General features: G+C 39.1%; 1 protein-coding gene across 1 annotated transcript in view; it reads right to left on the bottom strand.

The window, feature by feature from the left end:
• COL19A1 (collagen type XIX alpha 1 chain) overlaps window positions 1-23,128 on the bottom strand; it is a 325,408-nt gene that overhangs the window by 272,919 nt on the left and 29,361 nt on the right. The window contains exon 5 of the mRNA XM_010967573.3: window positions 202-325. Coding sequence (XP_010965875.2) covers window positions 202-325 — 124 coding nt within the window. The remainder of the gene's footprint in view (window positions 1-201; window positions 326-23,128) is intronic.

Below are 23,128 nucleotides of genomic sequence, written 5' to 3'. Positions count from 1 at the left end.
TCACCCACCAGGCTCTCCTAGAATGGATCTCAGCAAGACCCACCTGCCTCTGAGGATACTCTGCATTTCCCTGTGGATGATTCCTCTAAAAGAACCTTCAGATTGTGAGATCTGCTCCCAAATTTATGCACACAGCTCTGAGAGTCACCCAGCCTCATCACACCAGAGAAAACAAACCAGCACAGCTCTCTGGTTCCCTACCTGTGGCACATTCTGCTGGTTTAAAACCTGCCACAGAAACCACCGTTCCTTTTTGGTGCTTCTTCGTACCCGAAACGTGGCTGCTATGGCAAACTCCTCAGGAAGACCTTTGGGAAATACCTTCCTGTGGGAGCAAAACAAAGAGCTATTGTGGGAAAACTGAAGGTGGCAAGGACGGAAAATCTTGGTATGAAGTTCTCTGCAGCACAGTATCTCAGTCATATTGGGACAGGAGGGAAGGGGGCGGGGCAAAACCATTACAAGAATGACACAGCCTTTGAGGATAGGAGGTAAACTGGTTAGAAACAAGTAGGCCCAAGATGGCGGGAGATTTGATTCCCAGTAGAACTTGAGACTCATTATATGCTCATTGTAATATATTAGCATGTTAATGACACACCCACAGGTGCCCTGACAGTTCCCAGGTTGACCATGATAGGCCAAAAAGTGGGTGGGTGGGGCCAATTCCTGGAAATCCCCACCCCTTCCCCAAAACAGCTGGAATAATCCTCCCACTTGTTGGCATATGCAATTACCCAGCCCCTAAAAACTAACCACCCCCTCACCCTAGGGCCGCCTCTCTTGCCTTCAGAGACAGCCCGCCCTCTATGGAGTGTGTATCTCCCCGGATAAATCTATTTTCACTTTACTATGGAATGTGCATCTCTAAATAAACCAGCTTTCACTTTATTATGGCTCTGTCTTGAATTCTCTCCTGTGTGAGATAAGAACCTACTCTTTGGTAACAATATTTTCTCAATGAAGTTGTAATTCATTGTGCATTTTTATAGGAAGCCACCTAATTGGTATGTGGAGACAGCCGCACCTACGTTACCGGATGAATTTTCATCCTTGTTCTTTCCCTTTGAAAAAAATTTCGGGCAAGGTGTTGTTAAAGCTGGAGGTGTGTAAAAGTGAGCAACAAGACCATAATACAACGTGTTGATGTTCCTTTACTGACAGGATGTTCCATCAGAATCTCAGAATTCACTGCAGTCTGGCAAACAGTAGAGGTTTATAAAGGAAATAAATAGTACTCCCTGGTTTGGTCAGTAGAGTGAAGTACATTTCAGAGAACACTGCAAACAATTAGATGCATATTTTCCAAAGAAGTTTTATCGTATCAAACCCTTACAAAATGAGTCATTAATTCTGATTTCCTAGTAGGTATCGGTTTAAGACAAAATATAACAGAGTGGTTTTTAGTTTATTTTTCATTCCTACAGAAAATAAAAGAAGCAAATTCTTTCTAGGTAACAAAGAGAAGCCGAAAGACAGTCCAAATATCCTTCTGCCTCAAACTTGTTTCGAAATACTGGTCTCACTGGATCCATGAAGAAACTCAGGGAAAAGAATTCACAATCAACATAAATCGTATTTAGACCTTCATTGGAAAACAAGGAGAAACACATCCCTCCAAGCTGATTTTTAAATTTATTTGCACAGTATGTAAAAACTCTGCAGGACAAGAATCTTGCTTTTCTTTTAAAAAATTATGAGAAGTGGTAGGTAAGAATTCTCTTACAGACTAACACAGCCAGAAGTTGTTTAAATAAATAAAACATCATATGCTGAGATGGTAAATTCTGACCGGGAATATCACACTAAGGGCTACTGAAACTGACAAGCAGCTACTGAAACTGACCGCCAAACTCTGAAGAATTCCAAAACTTTGGTTTTACACTTTGTGTTAGAGACAAAGTCACATGTGGTAGGGAAATCAAGAAAATATAGGAAAAAGCTGTGCTGACCTAAAGTTCTTATTTACTTACTTGGTTAAACACATGCACAGGTGCACACATTTATGTCTATATGTGTATGTATGTGTGTATGTATATATGTATGTATATGTACACAAGCAGACCTCAGGGTGTTGCGGGCTTGGTTCTAGATCACTGTGATAAAGTCAATATCGTGATAAAGCAAGTCACATGAATTTTTTGGTTTCCCAGCCCATGTAAAGCCGTGTTTCCACTATACTGTAGTCTGTTAAGTATGCAATAGTATTATACCTAAAATATATATATACACACACACACATACCTTAATTTTAAGAATACTTTATTGCTAAAAAAATGCTAGCCATCATCTGACAGTGTAAGGTTGTCACAAAGTCTCAACTTGTAAAAAATCCAGTATCTCTGAAGTTCAATAAAGTAAAGCACAATAAAAAGAGGTCTGCCTGTGTGTGTGCGTGTGTGTGCATGTGCGTGTATGTGTGTGTGTTCTATGTATACTCTCGTTTCACCTTTTTCTTCACTATCCTGCTTACCCTCAGTCTGGAGGCTCTCTGGCTCTCACCTCTTGGCTGGCTGAATGAGGAAACAGGAGCTACTGTGGGGCCTCATTTTCGTCATACACACACATACATGCACACATATACACATGTACACAAATACACCCATGCACACACACATAGACACCACAAATGCATACACACATACACATACACATAGACACCACAAATGCATACACACATACACACATACATATGCACACACATGCACACAGATGCACACATGCATACACATGACACACATGTGCACACACATAGGCACATACACAAATGCGTACACACATACAAAATGCATATATACATGTACATATACAGACACATTCATATACATACACACATACAGACATCCATACACATGCACATACACACATTCACAAACACATGCATCCACACACATTCACACATGCACACACATGCATTCCTGTGCACACACACCCCTCTCCAGCCTTTGCAGAGGGTGCTTCGTCACTGGCTGAGTCTCTCAGGTGCCCAGGGAGGTACAGCAGCCCCGACTCCAGCAGCACCCACCCTGCAGTTCCCAGGTTCTAACTCCCTCCTCCCTGTTGCTGGTTATCTCTCTGCTTCCTTCTAAGAATGTGTTGTGACCTCTTTCTCTGTTGCTTCATCTCCCATTCTGCAGTCATTTCTGCACGTTAGAGGGTAAAACGCTTTTAAATCTTCAATCTCTCCCTCTCCAATTCTCCTTTTTATCTTGGTTTACAAATATATGCTTATCTTCACCATCTCCCCTGCTATAAAACAGACAAAACTTCCCCAGCTTTGCCTCAGCATGATCTCCCTACCCCATCTGTCCATGAAACTTCTTAAATGAGTACTCTGGATGACAACGTTGTCACCCCCACTCAGCCCTTAACCGTCCTGCGCTCTAAAAGCTTTCCCAATCACCCACTCCACCGGCCTCATCTCAGTCCTCACTCCTCTCAGAAAGACATCCTTTCTTCATTGATATAAACCAAAAGTCGCAGCCACGTGGCCCTAGGGCCCAGCCCAGAAACTAGAATGTAAGCTTCCTGACGTTCTTCGTCTGTCCTATTCACCAGCATCTAGAACGGTGCCTGCACAACATAGGTACTCAATAAATATTATTAAATTAATCAATTAATAGGTAGAAAAAATCTAAAAACAGAAAAGAAAAATAACACATAGCCACCTCTTAGTCTAGCTTTGGTTTTCCCATCCTGGATAGAAATATACATATAAAAAACTTTCACTTTCCTCTTAAGAATCCTAGAGCAAGAACAATAGAGCAAGTGCATTAAGAACAGCATTGATATTCATCTCATTTAGAGAACACACATGCAGACTGGGGGAAATGCAGGGCCAAGCCCATCTACAGGGGCAGCTGCAAATAAGCTCCAGGCAACTCTTACCATATGGGAAGACAAGTCCAGTGTTGGCAGTTCATCCCATTTTTCAAGAGAAGCCAATTTGGGAAAATAATTCAGATTTTTTCATAAACACCATCCAGACCAACACTGTGCCAAGCCAAACACAGCAGTGACTGCTAGTTGGCAAACTTGGAGCTACACAAATGTTTGCTGAACACCCACGGAGGTTTACAAAGATGGAAACAGGAAGGTTCCTGCCATGATTGTTTCTTAAAGTCAGTTAGGAAAGGAAAAACATCTAGGGAAAATAAAAGGAAGTGATATAAATTGGAAGAGAGCAGGGAAATACAGCACCTGGCCAAAATTAGAATTCCAGATTATCAATGGAAAAACCTAGTATTAAGAATGGGCCTGCTTTTAAAATCCTATAGCAGCAGGAAGGTTTAAGTCCTTTTAAAGTTATTGAGACTCGCTTTATGACCTGACATGTGACTGATCCTGGAGTGTGTGCATTCTTTGTCATGTGTGACCACTAGAAGCTCTGCTCAGTTGCTTTAGCGGTCAGCTAATTATTGAACAGTTAAGTGCCTTTGACCTATCATCATCCCAGCTCCTGCTGAGGTGCTGTGTGTGCCTGCTGGAGATGCCTTCAATGTTCAGACAGGCAGTTTACAACTCTCCTTAGCTTCCTCTTTCTGTTTGCTCAGAGTTTCAGAGTTGGCCAGAGCTAAGAGCTTAGGGCTTTTTTGGATGTTTCCTGGGTTTCCACAAATCCCTGTGCATACACATAGGTGTCTAGATTCCCACAAATATGTTGGAGCTTTCTAATGCTTTTCTATAGACATCTCCTTTCCCAGCTTTCCTTTTAAATTTTGGATCATCTTCTCATTTACCCCAATCGTTAATTGCTGTCTCAGGCAGCTAATTGCTATTGATTATTTTCAACAAATGCCAAGGGGAAAAGGCTGTTTTCACTGAGTGATCTGAGTCAGATCACATAAAAATAAGCCTGTGAATACAGGTTTCCAAGGAACTACCAGTCAGGTAAAACAATGACAATTCTTTGGGAATAGGGCTTTTATTTTATTTTATTCTATTTTATCTCCTTCAATGGCTGCTAGGCTGCTAGTCTGCCCTTGTGATTATGGGCTGTTCATTTGCAAGCCTACCACTGTATTAGGGAGAGACGGATGTGAAGAGGACAAGTTTAAAATGCCACAAAGCTAGCTATTCTTACTAAAAGTCGATGTTTTACTTGAATAAATACTCATTAATTGTTGTAAGCCCCTAGTTAATTTCAAGAGTTTTGCCATATTGATATTGACCGTTTATCCTGTGTTCTCATTGTTCTTTGGATGGGCACATTTTTCTGGGCTTCTCATTTTTCCATTCTTGCTGACATCATCAGGAACATATTCTTGGACCTTTCAGTTCAGCCCAAGTACAAGCTTAATGCAGCCAAGGGAGTGACCTGAGTGAATATTTCATGAAGCAGAACCACAAAGGTGAATTCTGTGCATTTTTCTATTTCACAAAATCATGACAAACAATAAACTGTTGTTTTAAGCCACTGAGTTTTGCAGTGGTTTGTTACAAATAATAATAATAATAATAATAACAACAACAACAACAAAAACAATTTTCTCCTCATTTTCTACTTAGGATTATAGTTATAAATGCATCTGTCACATCATGAGACCGTAAGCTATTTGAAGGCAAGGGCAGCATTAAATCTAACTTTGTATCATCCACAAAACTGAAGTACACTGCCAACAGGGCACTCTATAACCGTTTGTTAAATGAGTGGAGTAAGTGATTTGGCAAATGAAACAGAGATGTACTTAACTTTGATATGATTTTTAATACTTCATAAAGAAAACTAAATATAATTATTTTTCAATAATATAAAATATAACTCAAAATTGTAAATATTTTATATTACATGAATGTCTCCTTCTATGATAAAAAAATAAAACAAAATAATACTATTGATAATGTTTATGATAAATATAGTCTTAAAATGTACACTGAAATAAATTTAGTTTTGTTTAAGGAAAAATTATTTTTTCTTAGCCTAGGTTTATAATGGATGAAAATCCTTATAATTACTACATTTCCCTTTCAAAGTTGATATTCTGTTTTCAAGGCAAAAAATGATTTACTTGCCAAGATTATAATTTTTGAAGAAAAAAATCTGTATTTTAAAAATAACATATTACAAAACATATCTACTCTTACAGCTTATATCACACAAGCACAAACACTTAATGTGACACAGAATAATTTCTCTGGGTCTTGCCAAAGTTTCTATTATGAAAGAGGCCATATTGGATTACTAATCTGTTACCAGAGAGATATAATGACAGCTTGCAATGTCCAAGGTATCCATGCTTGGATATTTTTGAATGGAGTGTAATTTCCTATAAGAAATTCTATCCATTGCTTATTCAGTGATACTACCATTAAGAAAAATATTGTTGACCCATGCGTGCCAAACTCATTCATACGTATACTGGGCTAGAAATTCTCAATGGAATATTTTCTATCCTCCCTCCATCATCTACACATTGAATCTAGTTCAATGCTGTAAATGAAAAATTCATCCACATCAATTAATATTAACCTACATTTGAAGAGCTCAAAATTTAGTCTATTTTGAGTGTGATTAATCCTTCATTTACCATTGTCTACTTTTCTTCACATTAATGAAAGTCACCTAAACATTGATGGACAGGTGAGAGCAGAGGCATATCTAATTAACAAAATGTTCAATTTTTAAAATCAATTTTTTAAGAAAATGACTAAGTAAAAGTTCATAGAGAGCCAAAACTAATGTTCCAAATTACCCAAAGGTGCCCAAGCAACTTATTGCTCATGGAGTCCTCTTTACGGCCCCTAAGAGTTCTGGATATAATCTGGAGTGTCTCTGAAGCCTTTTAATTTACATATTTTAGACTCTTTTGAATTTTTAATTTATTTCAATGTTGAAAAAAATCTAAAATGTAGTTTTCATTTGCTCTCTGATGTTCTCTATGGACAGCAGCCCTCTGTGCAGTTCTTAAGTAGAAGTAAATGCCATGAAACTGCAGGGCAAGTAGCAGAGGACCAGAGTGGGGACCCTGATAATGACCACCTGTCACAGAAGGCGATGTCTGCTCTGAGAACCAATACCAGTGAGACTCCGAGCCCAATACAAAATTGATTCCATGAAGATCTTTACATTACAATGCTTCCCTCTTGGTATTCAAATAAAGAGATATTTTTATTCTTCTGTGTATTTTCTCTACTTTCTCAATTTTTACCATCGGCATAAGTTGTACTAGGGGTCTTTAAAAAGAAAAACTATTTGCAGTTTAGGAAAAAAATTATCCTAATCTTTAAAATGATCTATAAATTAACTTTATACTCTTCCAGGACAGAGATGAGGGAGAATTAATACTAGTAAACGTTATTTTTGCTACAATGAGAGTTTAAAAAAAAAGTAATAAAAGTGTACAAGTCCCAGCCTATAATCTTCATAATATGTGAGTCACTGAGATTTTAAGAGAAGAGATGAAAGAAACTTCAAACAAAAATACTGTTTTTTCCAATATTTGCTCCATATGCTTCAAATGGAATATTCAATTGCAGAGTACAAATGCCTGTATTTGTGGAGTTAGATCAAAATTAGCACCTTATTAACCACTAAGGGATTTACTGCATAGGACTTTAAGAACGGATTATATTTGTCTAAAGAGTGTAATAACTAGATTATCTAGACCTTCTTTTCCACTTGACTAATTAAAAATCCTATCCTAGTCAACATTTATTTAAAATCACTAGAAAACACAAATAAAATGAGGCCTCTGTATTTTAGGAAAGATCTTGACATAGATGAAGCATTTACTCATTCTGTGTGTGTACAAATGTTACCAAATATTCAGTGGAAGTCTGTGTCCGCTGCCTTTTGTATACGTGGTATGAACTCAGATACTGACATTCTCCCTATGAAGTGCTTTCACTGACAAGCCAAAACATTTAGTACTCTGCCAGAGCTTTCTTCCTCTCTGGAAAATGCTTGTGTTTATACAACACAAGCTCTGTTACCATTAAAAACATTCCCTAGAAACCAGTCATGCATTACTAACAAATTGTCTAATAATTAATTCTCTTCTTGGGAAACACAGAACAGAGGTCTACAGGAATTATTATAAAGCTCGGAAGTTTAAATAGGGAAGGCACCAGGAGGGAGGAATTAAGTCCAGAGCAAGAAACACCCTTGAGTTAGCCAGACTGAGAGGAGAGGTCATTGCTGTGAGCCCTGGGCAGCAAAACTGTCCCTGGAAGGCAGTGGGTGTTCATGAGGAAAGTCCCCAAAATAAGGAGGTGATGCCAAAGGGGAGATGGAACCACAATAAGCCTTGACCATTTCCCTTACCTGAACTGCAGACTCACATCCCAAATCCCAACTCAGCATCTCTGCTTGGATATGAAAGGCATCTCTAATGAAATCATGGAAATTGAACTTTTGGTTTCCTGCCAAACACACCTCTTCACAAGGATTCCACACGTCATTAAAGCCATGGCCATTCACAAATACCAGAAGTCGTACCTGACTCTTGTCTCTTTCATGAACCCCAACCCCATCTAACCCATCAACAAGTCTCACTGTTTCTACCACCAAATAGACCCTGACTCTGCCCATTCTCTTCAGCTCCACCATCACTTCTGACTCTAAGCTGCCACCACCTTGCCCCAGACTCTTGTAGTATGTCCTGATCCTTCTCCCTCTCTCCCCTCCCTTGAAGTCTAGCCTCCACACAGCAGCTGGAATGAGCTATTTAAATGAAAATCAGGCCACGTCCCTCCCTTACTTATCACCTCCTTGCAGTGCCCTGTGGCTCCTAGAATTAAATGCATGTCGCTGATCATGGCTCCCAAGGCCTACGTGCTCTGACCCCTGCTCTGACCCCTGCCTTCCTCTGACACATCATCTCCTGCTGCAGTCTCCATGTGGTACCCATAGTCTAGTCACAATGACCTGAAACTTGTTCCTTGAACACATCATTCTCACTGAGGCCTTGGGTCTTTCTACCTCCTGTTTCCTTTTCAGGGATGGTTCTTTCCAGAAGTTGTCACTTAGATTCTTCTCCATACTATTCAGGTCTTGTCTAACATCCCTTCCTCTGAAAGATCTACAGAAATGTAACACTCCCCTTGTTTTATTTTCTTCATAGGCTTATAACTACTTGACTTTTTTAAAAAAGGTGGGTGTGGGAAATGGCTCAGTGGTAGAGTGCATGCTTAGTGTGCCCAAGATCCTGGGTTCAATCCCCAGTACTTCCACTAAAAAATAAATTAAAATTTTAAAAAATGTATTTAAATTCATTTTAAAAATAAATTTAAAAAATTTTAAATGTACTAATACATGACACATGAATTTCCTGTCTCCAACCACCAGAATGGGATTTCCATGAAGACAGGGGATCTGCCAGACTTGATGCCCTAAATCAAGCACCAGGACAGGTACCTGGGATAGAGGAGGCACTTATAAAAATGTGTTCCACTCAGGAAAAATCCACAATGATGCCTATGACCAGTCCTAGTAGATGCAAACACCTGTATTCAGGATAATGTCTTAAAGACACTTGTCTTAAAGTCAAACCCTTGGGAGACGATGCCACATCACATTCAGCAGGAAAACAGCAGAAGGAAAAGCCAAGCCCTATGAGATCCTAAAGCAGGGGAATCAAAAAGTTGGACAGAAAACAATTCCAGAAACAAATGCAATCTGTATTCTCACTTTCAAAAAGAAGTCTCAAATTTCTACAGGCTATTGCAAAATAGAATCACTGTTGCAAGAAGATTTCTCCAAAAGCGTCCTTTTGAATGGCAGATCCCAGTCCCTGGAGATGTTTCAGTTCTGAGAAACCACACATGATAGCTTCCGGTCTGTCCTACATGGCTAAAGCTGGAAGAGACCTCAGTCGTGATTTACATCGACCATCTCACTTGATAAATGAGATATTAAAGCCACAGAAGTTAAATGCCTGCCCCACCAACACTCTGCCAGACAGAGGTCAGGATGGGACTTGAACTCAGGACTCCTAATTCCAAGGTCAGATTTTTCCAGTAGATCAAGTTGCTTGCATCCTCTGGCTTAAGGATAAAATTTCCTTCGTCGTTACCGACCTGACTTAAAAGTAATGTTTTGGGACTCCCAGGGAGAAAAAAACTATTTTCTGAGTACTGGATGGGCCAGGGATGATGTAAATAAATATAAAATATTAATGTCAAGATATGAATAAATAATTAAAATGTTTACCATCATACTATAATATTCACAACAACAATAAATCCTATTCTGGGCTCTGAGCAAAAGATTCATTATGACATTTGCACATCCTAGGTGACCAGTAGCCCTGAAGGGTAGATTATTACAGTTCCTCCTTCTAATGATATTTTGAGCACAGATCAGGAAGTATCATAAACCACATAGTAATATCTCTAAAACACGAATCGTGTCTGTTGGATTTTGGGAAAGACATGCATGCTACAGAAGGTAATAACCAGTCAGGAATATTTTCTCTGTGTCCCTTAGAGATAATTTCTTAGAAAAATTAAGATTTTTACCAAGCATTTCTTTTAAAATGAGGCCAATTTAGGGGAGAGAGTAAAAATTATGATAACAGTGTATACACAAATAACTATGTGATGTATAGAAAAGCAAAAGACCAGTAGCCACATGAAAAAACAAATGGCTAATAGGCACACACACACACACACACACACACACACAAAGCTCAATACTGCTAATTATCAGAGAAATGCAAATCAAAAGTTCAATGAGGTATCACCTCACACCAGTCAGAATGGCCATCATTAAAAAGTTCACAAACAATAAATGCTGGAGAGGGTGTGGAGTAAAGGGAACTTTCCTACACTGTTGGTGGGAATGTAGTTTGGTTTTGCCATTATGGAAAGCAGTATGGAGATTCCTCAAAAAACTAAAAATAGACTTACCCTATGATCTAGCAATCCCACTTTTAGGCATGTATCAGGAGGGAACTCTAATTTGAAAAGATATCTGAAATTGACACAACACTGTAAACTGACTATAACTCAATAAAAAAAAGAAAATTATAAAAAATAAAAAAATTTAAAAATAAAATTATAAAAAAAAAGAAAAGAAATCTGCACCCCAATGTTCACAGCACCACTATTTCCAATAGTCAAGACATGGAAACAACCTAAGTGTCCATCAACAGATGACTGGATAAAGAAGTTGTGGTATATTTATACAGTGGAATACTACTCAGCCATAAAAAAGAACAAAATAATGCCATTTGCAGCAACATGGATGGACCTGGAGATCCTTATTCTAAGTGAAGTAAGCCAGAAAGAGAAAGAAAAATATCATATAATATCACTTAAATGTGGAATCTTAAAAAATAACACAAATGAACTTATTTACAAAACAGAAAGAGACTCACATAGAAAACAAACTTATGGTTACCAGAGGGGAAAGACAATGGGAAGGGATAAATTAGGTGTTCAAGATTTGCAGATAGTAACTACTACATATAAAATAAACAAGTTTCTACTGTAGAGCACAGGGAACTATATTCAATATCTTATAGTAACCTATAATGAAAAAGAATATGAAAAGGGATATATATATATATGTATATGTATGACTGAAACATGATGTTGTATACCAGAAATTGACACAACATTGTTATCTGACTATACTTCAATTAAAAAAAATGGAAAAAAAAAATGAAGTGGTCTGATTAAAAAGTGCCTCTGTGTTTGTCCTACTGGTGAGAAGTAACGTTGGGATTTCAATACCTTAGGAAGAACATTAACAGAATGGTTACCTAATGAAAAAGATAGCTAATTCCCAAAAATGTGAAAATAATGATCATAAATGTGACTACTTCAAATGATTATAGAAAGAAAGAGAAGCCTTAGCACTGACCCTTCATCAAGGCTGCCCTGACCCAGGGATCAGTGCCAACTTCCATTCCATGCATCCCCTGAGGTGCAGAATCGATGCCTCACACAGCAATACACAAAGTCATCTTCATGAAGGTGAGGTGTCAGGTCTCTCAGGGACACAAGGACATCACTCAACAAATAATGGGTGTTCCTGGCTGGCCAATGGATGAGAAACCAATAAGCATGGCCTTAAGAGTTGATAAACTTTGCTTTTTCACCCTCCCTTCCGAATGGGGAGCCCTGTAAGCACGGGAAAGTGGGGGAAGCCAGGTAAACCATAAAACTTCAAAATAATGCACTCCTTTCCAGTACATGCAAACATGTCTTGATAAAGTTGTTTCATGGGGAGATGGAATTAAGGAGTAGATCTCACTTCTTCCCCACTATGCCCTTGTGGGAAGTGTCAAGAAAAATAAAGGGGAGTGGATATAGCTCAGTGGTAGAGCACGTGCTTAGCATGCATGAGGTCCCGGGTTCAATTCCCCAACCTCCAAGAATAATAATTAATAATAAAAATAAAAATAATAATAATAATAATAATAATAATAATAATAATAAGTAAATACAGACAGACCATGATGAAGCTTATAAATGTTCTTCCTTCTTAGTCTATTAAGTCATTGGCAGCTTCATAGTACAAGTTCAATTTGATGTATTTGTTCAATATTCCTAAAAGAGCCTTCTTTTGTCATATGGCAAGTAACATGTCTGTTTCATGAAGAGAAAAATAAAGGACAAAACCCACCTACAGAATAAGAGAGGATTAGGAAGAAAAACCCATAACTACCCGTCCTTTTTTTTAAACTTTTTTCTTAATTGAATATAGTTAGTTTACAATGTTGTGTCAATTTCTGGTGTACAGCATAGTGCTTTGGTCATACATATACATACATGTATTCCTTTTTAGATTCTTTTTCATTATAGCTTTCTGCAAGATATTGAATGTAGTTCCCTGTGCTCTACAGTAGAAACTTGTTTTATCTGTTTTATATACAGTAATTGGTATCTGCAAGTCTTTTGTTCTTTTACCTAAGTAAATAATAAGGAGTTTTACCTAACTAAAGAATTAAGACAAGGAGTGAAATGTGAAAAAGAAAAAAGAAACAAAACAAAGGAAGAAACTTTCACAATTCCAGTGCTCATTGACTAAAGAGTAAGTGGGCATAATTATTCTAGAGAAATTTCATTTTGTAGGTGGTGTTTCAACAATCAAGTGTGATATAATGCAGAGAACAAAGTGTTTTAAAAGTTTAGTTACTCATTACAATGGTTCCAGGGGTAAGTCTTCCACCAGCTCATAGCACAAGCCTTGAAGCAAAGCCCTTTTTTTCAAAGGCTATTTTGGTAGAGCCATAGTGAGTTTTCCAGATCATATTTAGCATGACCAACATTTATTTATTTTTTTCTTTAAAAATAATATAGCTAAATGGAAAAAAAATCTATTTTTAAATATCAAGAACTGGCTTCCAAATTAATTCTTCCATTCTAAACCAGCGTGAGGCAGGGTTTATGAAGAAACTTCCGTATTTACAAGTATCACTGGGGCCTTGGACTTGCTGAATATCTTCCAGGAGGGGAAATCTGATACAAGTTACATTTCCTGAGAGTGAAGTGAGAGATGCCTGGAGTTTATAGTAAGTCATTTCTTTCCCAGCTGACATCCACCATCACCTGTCACGTTACAAGCAATTTGGCTTGTGGGCCCTGGAGGGTTTGTCTGAAATACCTTCCCCTCTGAGCTGGGGTGTGACTTTTGAGGTCCACAGCCACCGAGACTCGGAAATCTTAGCCTTTCTGTGTTTGCTGAGGGGATTCAGACAGATAGGTTGTTGATGGGGAAACAGCTTGGATGAGTCTCTAATAATCTTACGCCTGTTCCGATTAGCACTCTCTTGTTCATTGTGACATTGTAAGTGGCTTCCCTGTGAAAACGAGTTCTCCTGTTAGATGTTACATACATAACAAAAATCAAGGATGGACCGGAGAAACAACTCTTCAGAAAGGCTTTGAAGGCTGGTTTTTTGAGTGTCTCCCACCCACAATAGGTCCTCTGAACTGTCGTGTCCTTCTGAGTCTGGGGACTTGGCTTCTGCTCCAGGATCAGCCCCGGGGGTCCCAGATGGTGACCAAAAGCTGTGATTTTCCCCATGGCAGATACTCAGGGTTTTTTTTTCCCTTAAAATGTAATGTTCTTACTCCCATATCTTCCCTTCTTTGAAAACAGCTTTGTTGGGGGAGGGTATAGCTCCGTGGTAGAGCATGTGCTTAGCATGCATGACCTGGGTTCAATCCCCAGTCCCTCCATTAAAATAAATAAATAACTCAATTACCCTCAAAATAATAATGAAGTAAAAATAAATGTCCCCCTTAAAAAAAAAAAAGAAGTAATGGTGACTATATCACAAAATATTTCTTCCTACACAGCTGTCCTAAGCAAAGGGAATCTTACAGTCTTACCACGGGCAAGTTAGAAGAGAGATGGTCGATGTGAAGGTATTAGAGAGGACTGCCTAGGAGCCACATGGCCAAGCTTTTGAGCCCACAGAGGAAGGAGTGCCAAGAATTGGCTGGATTATATTGGTTAAATACACTGTGAGACTCTGCCTAAGTAGCATTGCCTGGGGGTCCATGGGACACGTAGAGAGAGGGTCACTAAACCCACGCCGCCACCCTCTGAAGCACACACACACACACCCCGCTCAGCCACAGGCCCCAGGGCAACTTCAGCCCTGGAAAGCTGAGGATAAACAGACATGAATAGAGGTTGGCTGGGTCCCAGGGAGAAGCATTTTTATGGAGGGGACTCACAGCCAAGGCAGGGGTGACACACACTGACAAGGAGATTAGGACACAGGAACAAAAGTCTGCTTGTTTTTGAATGTGAGCATGTGCGCCTCATTCATGGGTCTCCCAGAAATCGTAAGAGTAGCCTTTCAGAGGCACCTGAGGTTCCAGAGTCATTCAGGTAGAAGGTAGGACTCATAATAATTCAGGCTTTGATCTTAGGATGACAGGATTTGAACCCACACACTAATGAGTCCTGGAAATATTTAGATTATCTGAGCTGGAATGAGATCCACATCATATAAAAAATAGTTTAGAAGTGTAGTGGTGAGATATCACCTCACACCAGTCAGAATGGCCATCACTAAAAAGTTCACTGATGATAAATGTTGGAGAGAGTGTGGAGAAAAAGGAACTTTTCTATACTGTTGGTGAGAATGTCATTTGGTGCAGCCACTATGGAGGACAATATGGAGATGCCTCAAAAGACTAAAAATAGATGTACCATATGATTCAGGAATCTGACTCCTGGGCATATATCCAGAGGGAACCTTAATTCAAAAAGATATATGCATCCCAATGTTCATAGCAGCACTATTTACAATAGCCAAGACATTGAAACAACTCAAATGTCAGTTGACAGATGACTGGATAAAGAAGATGTGGTATATAGATACAACAGAATACTACTAGCCATAAAAAAGAATAGAATAATGCCATTTGCAGCAACATGGATGGACCTAGAGATTGTCATTCTAAGTGAAGTAAGTCAGAAAGAGAAAGAAAAATGCCATATGATATCACTTATATGTAGAACCTTTAAAAAAGGACACAAATGAACTTATCTACAAAACAGAAACTGACTCACAGACATAGAGAACAAATTTATGGTTACCACGGGGTAAAAGGAGTGGGAAGGGATAAACTGGGAATTCAAAATTTGCACCTCTTGGGGAGTGATGGAAATGTGAGCTATTTTGATTGTGGTGGTGGTTTCATTGGTGTATACAGCTATCAGAAGTCATCAAATTGTACATCTGAAATATGTGTAGTTTACTGTACAGGAACCATACCACAATAAAGGTGTTTAAAAAAAAAGTGTATTGGACCACAATAAAAGAAAGGAATTTGCCTGAGGGACATAGCGAGGGTTGTGTGTACGAAGCAGGATGTGTACTAAGCTTTCTAGGAGAAGTAGGGCAGAAGTGGCGGATGGGACGGGACAGAGAGAAACGGGCGCACAAGGCAGTTCACAGCAACACTTAGGTCATTGGCACTGGATGTGGGACAGTGGTCGCCAGCAGCTCGGAAAGAGAAATGTCCACAGTGTTCCAGGAGGCCTAGTCAGGTCCGAGCGGGCGGAGGGACGTGTGAGGAAGTGAAAGCGGCCAGTCGCATGATTTCTGTGAGGATCTGGGAGGAAAAGGGACTGTCAACGGAAACGTTTCCAGAACAGGGAAGGACTAAGCGTGTATCTGTAGACTAAGAGCCGGGATACTGAGGAGAGGGGCATTGAAAACAGAAGGGCACAGGGGATCGGGGTGGATGGGGGTCTTAGAGGGGGCTAACAAGGGGAAGACTAAGAGGACAAGGGAAGGGGGTAATCTTGGGAAACAGGAGGTTCGCCTCAGGAGAGAACAGCTGAAGCAAAGACGTTCTGAGGTAGAGAGCGGAAGTCGAGATGGTTCAAATAAGAGAAAAACTTAAGGACAAAACGTCTGGTCAGTTCAATCTCATATTCAACCAACCAGATGTTAATTCTACGCGGCACCCTCACACGTGCCCATGTTCTTTAAGAGTTTCCCTAGACCTGTGATGGCTTCCAAATTACACAGAGATGGTCATGGTGAGAGGAACCATTAAAGTCAATTATTTGAATTTATTTTTTTAGATAAAATTATGAAAACTTTAACCTAATCTGGCAAATGTATTTTAGGAAATCTAAGTGCTGACGACAATGAGGCAATGGACGAGGCTGCTTCCAAGAGTACGTGAGTCACACAGAATAACGTTAAGCAGCCTTTGGGCTACCATGCTGACTTTCCGATTAGCCTTGAGGGCTAAGGTGAAAGAACTGAAATGATCATAAATTAATGGTTTATTAGTTAACATAATTATTCTTCTTTGATCAACAAACGTTTCAAAGTTGATCATCAAAATCATTATCGTATCTTACTATCTGATTCTGCGTCTGAGAATGAGGTTTACACTATCCAAGGCTATTTTGTGAAACATAGAGTCCTCTCAAGACACCAAAAAAGTCCATAAAGTTGTTACAAAGTTGTTCTTAAGCAAGAGTTTAACAACACATTTTATATCACTATAGTCAATGCTCTGGTTAGTTCATAAATTTAAGGTCATGCTTAAATTTAGGTTTACCAACCATTAAAAAGCAGTACATTTGCAACCACTGAAGGTTAATAACTAATTAATCCTCCTGGCATGTTTATGGGCCAAATAAGATTAAAGGTGATGGAAGTATGTGCTTCCATGATTTCTTTCTTTTTCTCTTCTGAAAACCTGCAGTGCACACTCTGATACCAACAGATACCTACATATAACCTACCCCCAAGTAAAATCTCTGCTGTCCCTCATAAGGTTTGATTCATAGGATAAAAAACAGGTGAAGAAAGAAAAAAATGTAATATATCATCCAACAGGGGATTAATGAATGCCTGTCAAATTGGCCCAAGCACTCAGCAAAACAGGACACCTTAATTTTATTACTATGATGACATTTGCATTATTATGACTCCTAAGTAGTACATTTAACTGGTACTTCATTAATCTCAAGGTAAATGGCATAAGGACATTTTAAGATAGGATCATTTACATGTAATTAGTCATAATAAAAAAGGAGATAAACTCTAGAGATCTGCTGTAGAACACTGCAACTATACTCAGAATAACATATTGTACACTTGGATGTTTGTGAAGATGGTAGATACATTCAGTGATCTTTCCAAAATAAAGTAAAATTAATATTAATATTGTAAAATCTATAAACATATGATCAATTACTGGCAGTTTTTACTTTTCTCCCCCAAATACTGAATTACATGAAATCTGAAGGAGGAAAATCACACCTTGCTTAAAATTGATGATAATGACAAATGCTTCCAAAACTGGTAAATGGAAATACTGAACCGAAAATCGATCATATTATATTACATTTCAGAAATACTGGGGGAGGTCATTGAAAGGACGTGACCACCAGTTGACCTGTGAGCTGGACCCGGGCGATGGGAGACTCCTCACCCTCTCCCCTGACCTTGGGAAGTACGTTCTGTCCACCGTTCCCATTTTAGGAGCATTTCAAGGATGCAGGCCTGAGATAATAAAGTGACTGAGACCATCTGGATGGTACATAGAGGTTAAGGCTTCTATATAACTATGATTCTGGCAGGCAAGTGCAGAGATCTATCGGTTCTGCCCCCACCCAAGACAAGCCTTGGAAGGAAGTCCCCTTGCTCAGTAAACCAGCCACCTGCCAATCTGGGGTGGTCTGCCTCCTTCCTCGGCCCCTCCTTGACAATCTCCCTGCACAGGGGCCAATTTCAGTTTCACGTGGGGAACTCCCATGGTTGGGAACCACCAAGTAGCGACTTCAATATAAAGCAATTTATTATTGGAACATGCTAACATCCCTGAATCTTCTAGAAAAAAGATAAGATAGGTTCTTATTGAGACAGGAGGGGAGAGGGCAGGGCACAACCATTAAAAGAATGACACAGCAGTTAGCATCAAAATGGTGAAAGATTCAACTTCCAAGTAGACCTTGAGGACCAAGATGGCAGGAGATTTGACTTCCAGTAGAACTTGAGCTTCGTTATATACTCACTATAATAGATTAGCAGGACGAATGACCATTCGGAGGCTGACTATAAGAGGCCCAAAAGTGGGCGGCAGCCCAAGTCCTGGGAAATCCCTGCCCCTTCCCCAAGGAAGGTGGAATAATTCTCCCACTTGTCAACATATGAAGTTACCAAGCCCGTAACAGTAGCAACACCGCATCCTGCGGCCTCTCACTCTCTAGCCTTCTGAAATGGCCCGCACTCTGTCTATGGAGTGTGGATCTACTTTTACTTTAAACTAAACACCCACTCCCATGCCTCATGGCCTCCCTGGAGCCTGTACTCTATCTATGGAGTAGGTATTTCTCTGAATAAATTTACCTTCACTCAACTATGACTTGCTCTTGAATTCTTTCCTGCATGAAGCCAAGGACCTTCACTTGATGGGGTGCATCCCAGGGACTCACCTGGGACCTGGGACTTGGCCACCCTCTCACACCTCATTTTTTTCTGTATCGTTATGATACAGAAGTAAATATTTCCATGCATTCTTAAAATCCGTATGATGATACTCTTAAAATTCTTTTCTAAAATATAAAATTTTGCTAAATTGTATGATTTTAAGAATTTAGTAACTGAATCCATCAAACTTTTCTTTTCCTCTAAAGAATGAATGACAATGACTCACCTCACATTCTTGGTATGCCAAACTATAGTTAAGGAAATACAATGAGGGAAGAATTGTAACAGGAAGGGACAAATCTGACTCCATATTGGATCTGTTTCTTTTACTTTAACCTTTGTATTCTATTACTTTTGCTACAAGTTAATCACTAAAAGAATGTTACTTATTGCCTGAAATAGACAGGATATCCCATTTTTAAGGCTCTGACCTTTAAGGGTATAATACTTTTCCATTCACATAGAGATAAAAAGTTGCAGAACAGAAAACAGTATTTGTCCTGTTGTAGGTTTACAAGAACACTGCGACCTGACCTACATGGACAGCTGCAAGAACAAAGGATTCCAACACCAAGAAGTTTGCAACAGCCAACCACACCCCTTCCCCTTTTAGTATAAAAGGAGCCTGAATTCTAACTTGGTTGAGATGGTTCTTTGGGGCACTAGTCTACTGTCTTTTTGGTCTGCTGGTTTTCTGAGTAAAGTCACTATTCCTTTCCCCAACAACTCGACTCGATTTATTGGTCTGTCATGCACTGAGCAGTACGAGCTTGGACTTAGTAACAGAATTATGTGTAGCCATCAGTCAATCTCATATAAACAGCTGGACAACTTTTTAACTAAGTCACATTTCATTCTATGGGAAACTTCCTATCTACAAAATGATAGAACGCCCCAAATGAAAACCCAAGGGACACATAAACAGTCATTCTCTATAGTTGAATGGAATCATTAAGTAATCCTCCCCAAATGTTCAGCAATTCGAAACTTCAGTATCAGAGTCCTGAACATAATTTTGACCTCAGAATTTAACCGGTTTTGAGAACTTGGAGAGGTCCCAAAGAAGAGCAATAAAAATGAAACTTGGTTAGAAGACCGGCCCTTATGAGGAAAGGAATGAAAACATTGAAAATCAGCCTTGTGTGTGATGCTTAAGGAAGTTTAGTTTTTATGAGAGAAGCTGTCAGATTTGAGCTCTGCAGTCTAAGCTTGAATGATAGAAGGAACACGGCTCAGTTTCTTCTTGGGTCAAGGCAAGAGCAGAGTACAGGTTTTCCTTGCACTGTGTGTCTCTCCAGCAGGCTCCAGGAAGGCACGATTAGATCCACAAGCTTCCACCAGTGTAATTCCTGAGCTGACTAAAGTGCTCAGTCCATAATAAGCTCAATAAATGTTGCATGAAGCAGTGAACTCTGGACTGGACTGAATTCATTTTGGTGACTTACTGAATGCTACCTTTTATTCACCCTTAGCAGGAAAGAAAATTTGGGGAACCCCTAAAACACTTAAAAAAGTTTTTTTATTGAAGTATATAGTCAGTTACAATGTGTCAATTTCTGGTAAACAGCATAATGTCCCAGTCATGCATATATATATATATACATATATATATTCATTTTCATATTCTTTTCATTAAAAGTTATTATAAGGTATTGAATATAGTTCCCTGTGTTATACAGAAGAAAAATTTTTTATCTATTTGTAAAACACTTAATACAGTAAGCTACAACTTTTACTTGTAATTTTATAAGTTTTTAGTTTCAAAAAACTCTAATAAAATTTTTAAATGATAATGTCTAATGTTATTGAAGAGAGTGGGTAGTATGCAGAACAGATGGATAAGATGATAGTGGGACATAATCAGAAGGCTATATATCAAGATCTCTAAAAATGAACTAGTAATTCTACTTTGAAAAATCGATCTTATGGAAATAATCCTGAACACAGAGAAGAACAACTTTCCTGTATGTTGTAGTGCTCTTTATAATAATAAAAATCTGAAGGTGGTGTAAATGTCCACATAGAAAAGACATGCCCGTGGGGTGAATCATTCAACAGTAGCAAAGGCCGGGGACTGACAATGCTGCAATGTATATAGCAGCTGTCCCCATATTTAGAAATATTTCCAAGGGAACTGCTAAGGTCCAGAAAACTCGAAGATCTTCTAAGAAAACTCGTTATGTCTTCTAAACATATCATTTGGGGTTTCCTAGTTGCTAAGGATTATTATGTATTATAAAACACAAATGAGAATAGCTTTATCAGCTCTTTTTTTTTCCCCCATGTAAAGCCGTGAAACTATCTAGCCCTTTGCTTCCAGAAAGCAACCACCAATTAAATGAAAGGGACAGAGTGACAACTCCTCTTCACCGGAGATTTATTTGTTTGTAAAAACAGCTAAGGGGACTGTATCTGTCAATCATGCCACCGTTTCTAGCTACACTATCCCAGCTCATGAAATCTGAGTAAAGTTAATCTATGCTGATTATTTTTTTCACACGTAGCCTCCTTTCCCTCCATCCATGGGAACTGTTTCAGCTGCAAAAGCCACCAGCTCACAGGAATCCTTCTGAATCAGAGAGGTTACAGACCTGAAACATATATGAGCACTCCCTTCTCCCCTTTCTTGCTAATGGGTCACAGAGCTGTAGTCTGCAGACCTCAACAGGACATCAGAATCCTTCTCAACACAATGTTCTGGATAGACATTAGCTCTCAATCACAGACTCTGAGAGATAAGGCTCTTTATCATCCTTGAATTCAATAACAAATCAGGAAATTTATTTTTGTTACATTTTATATGTATTTATTCAATTACTACGACATTTTGATTTTTAAAAAACATGTTTCTATAGAAGCAACTAATGAAAGATAAAAACTATATAAAACCAAGAAAATAAAGTGCTTCATACCAGATACATGTTTTGTGTACATTTGCTCTCAAAACTTCACCATTTTGCCCTGATAATTGCTCAAACACAATTTAAGGATAATCAGAGTATGATCATCTGGGATATTGTTGTCAACATGTGTAGAAATAATTATTTCTTTCACACAACCAGAGATACGTGCAGACACAAGAAGCTGAGGAAATTTCCTCTTAAAAGATAACTAGAAACCTAAGTAGCATGTTACCTCACATCTTTTAAAGCCCCAGATACCTACCACTTGCTACCCTAAGGAATACTGAAGAATGGCCATGAATTGAAAATAAAAGCAAACATGGAAAGCCCTTCAGATGTCTCCTAAGCCTGTGCCACGTCTGGGGGACAACAGGTTCATCTGAAGGGCCCTTTCAAGAGCTGTCTTTGGGGTCCCCACATTAAGCCAGGTTCAAGGCACTAAGTGTGCCCAGTGGTTATCTGACCAACACACTCGTTAGACAACTCTGCTCCTACACCTCACCTGGAAGATGCCAGAGCAACAGAAACAAGCTCAGACCCAGAAAGAATCTCAATTTCCATATAAAACAACATCTGCCCCTTCCCAGGCTGATTCTGCAAATGTATAAATAGCTGCAACTTTACTCCGGTCTCATTGAAAAATCAAAATGGCATCGTGCGAAAAGAGCATCCTAGCACACTTGGCTCCCTGAGTGAGATGTAAGTGGAGATCAGCCAAGCTACTTGACACTCGCTGGTCGGCTTAACCAGATACTCTCCGGTTTCCTGTAGCGGAGTTCCCAGGGTTCTGCTGTGCAGAGCCGGAGAGTTCACTTAACGTTGATTGCCCAGCAATCTCATGATGATTTAGATCCAAAGGTCGGAAAATACAATTCAAGTCGTGCCTAATATTTATTATCATGCATATGCAGAGGGAATGGCAGTGTCTAAATGGGGCAGCGAGTTTTCCCATGTAGCTAGTTAAAATGAGCTGAGTTGTCTTAGATACATGCTCAGTGAATTTTAAAAGATGTGCACTCCACTAGTCAACTGGCCAGAAACAGAGGGAAGAAGGTGAGAGCGAAAATGCATTTTAATTTTTGGAAGAGAATTTATTGCCTTTCTTAAATTCATTAATTAAAATTATCTATTAGTAGTTTAGAAACATCTAAACCAATGCGTATGAAATATACATGAGATACACACTGACTTTTCTTTACTACATATGAATACCCAAACCCGAAGCTGTCCTGCCCTGAGGGTTTAACGCCTGCATGCGAAGCCACCTACAGGCTTTTAAGCCGCCCAGGAGAGCACAGATCTGTACAGTGACATCTGCTAAATACTCCACCAGACAATTGCCTGTCACACCCCCCTGAT

The sequence above is a fragment of the Camelus bactrianus genome, chromosome 8 (genome assembly GCF_048773025.1).
Source record: "Camelus bactrianus isolate YW-2024 breed Bactrian camel chromosome 8, ASM4877302v1, whole genome shotgun sequence".
Classification (NCBI taxonomy): Eukaryota; Metazoa; Chordata; class Mammalia; order Artiodactyla; family Camelidae; genus Camelus; species Camelus bactrianus.
The sequence above is the reverse complement of the archived record's forward strand: the minus strand, read 5'-3'. Positions and strand labels throughout refer to the sequence as shown.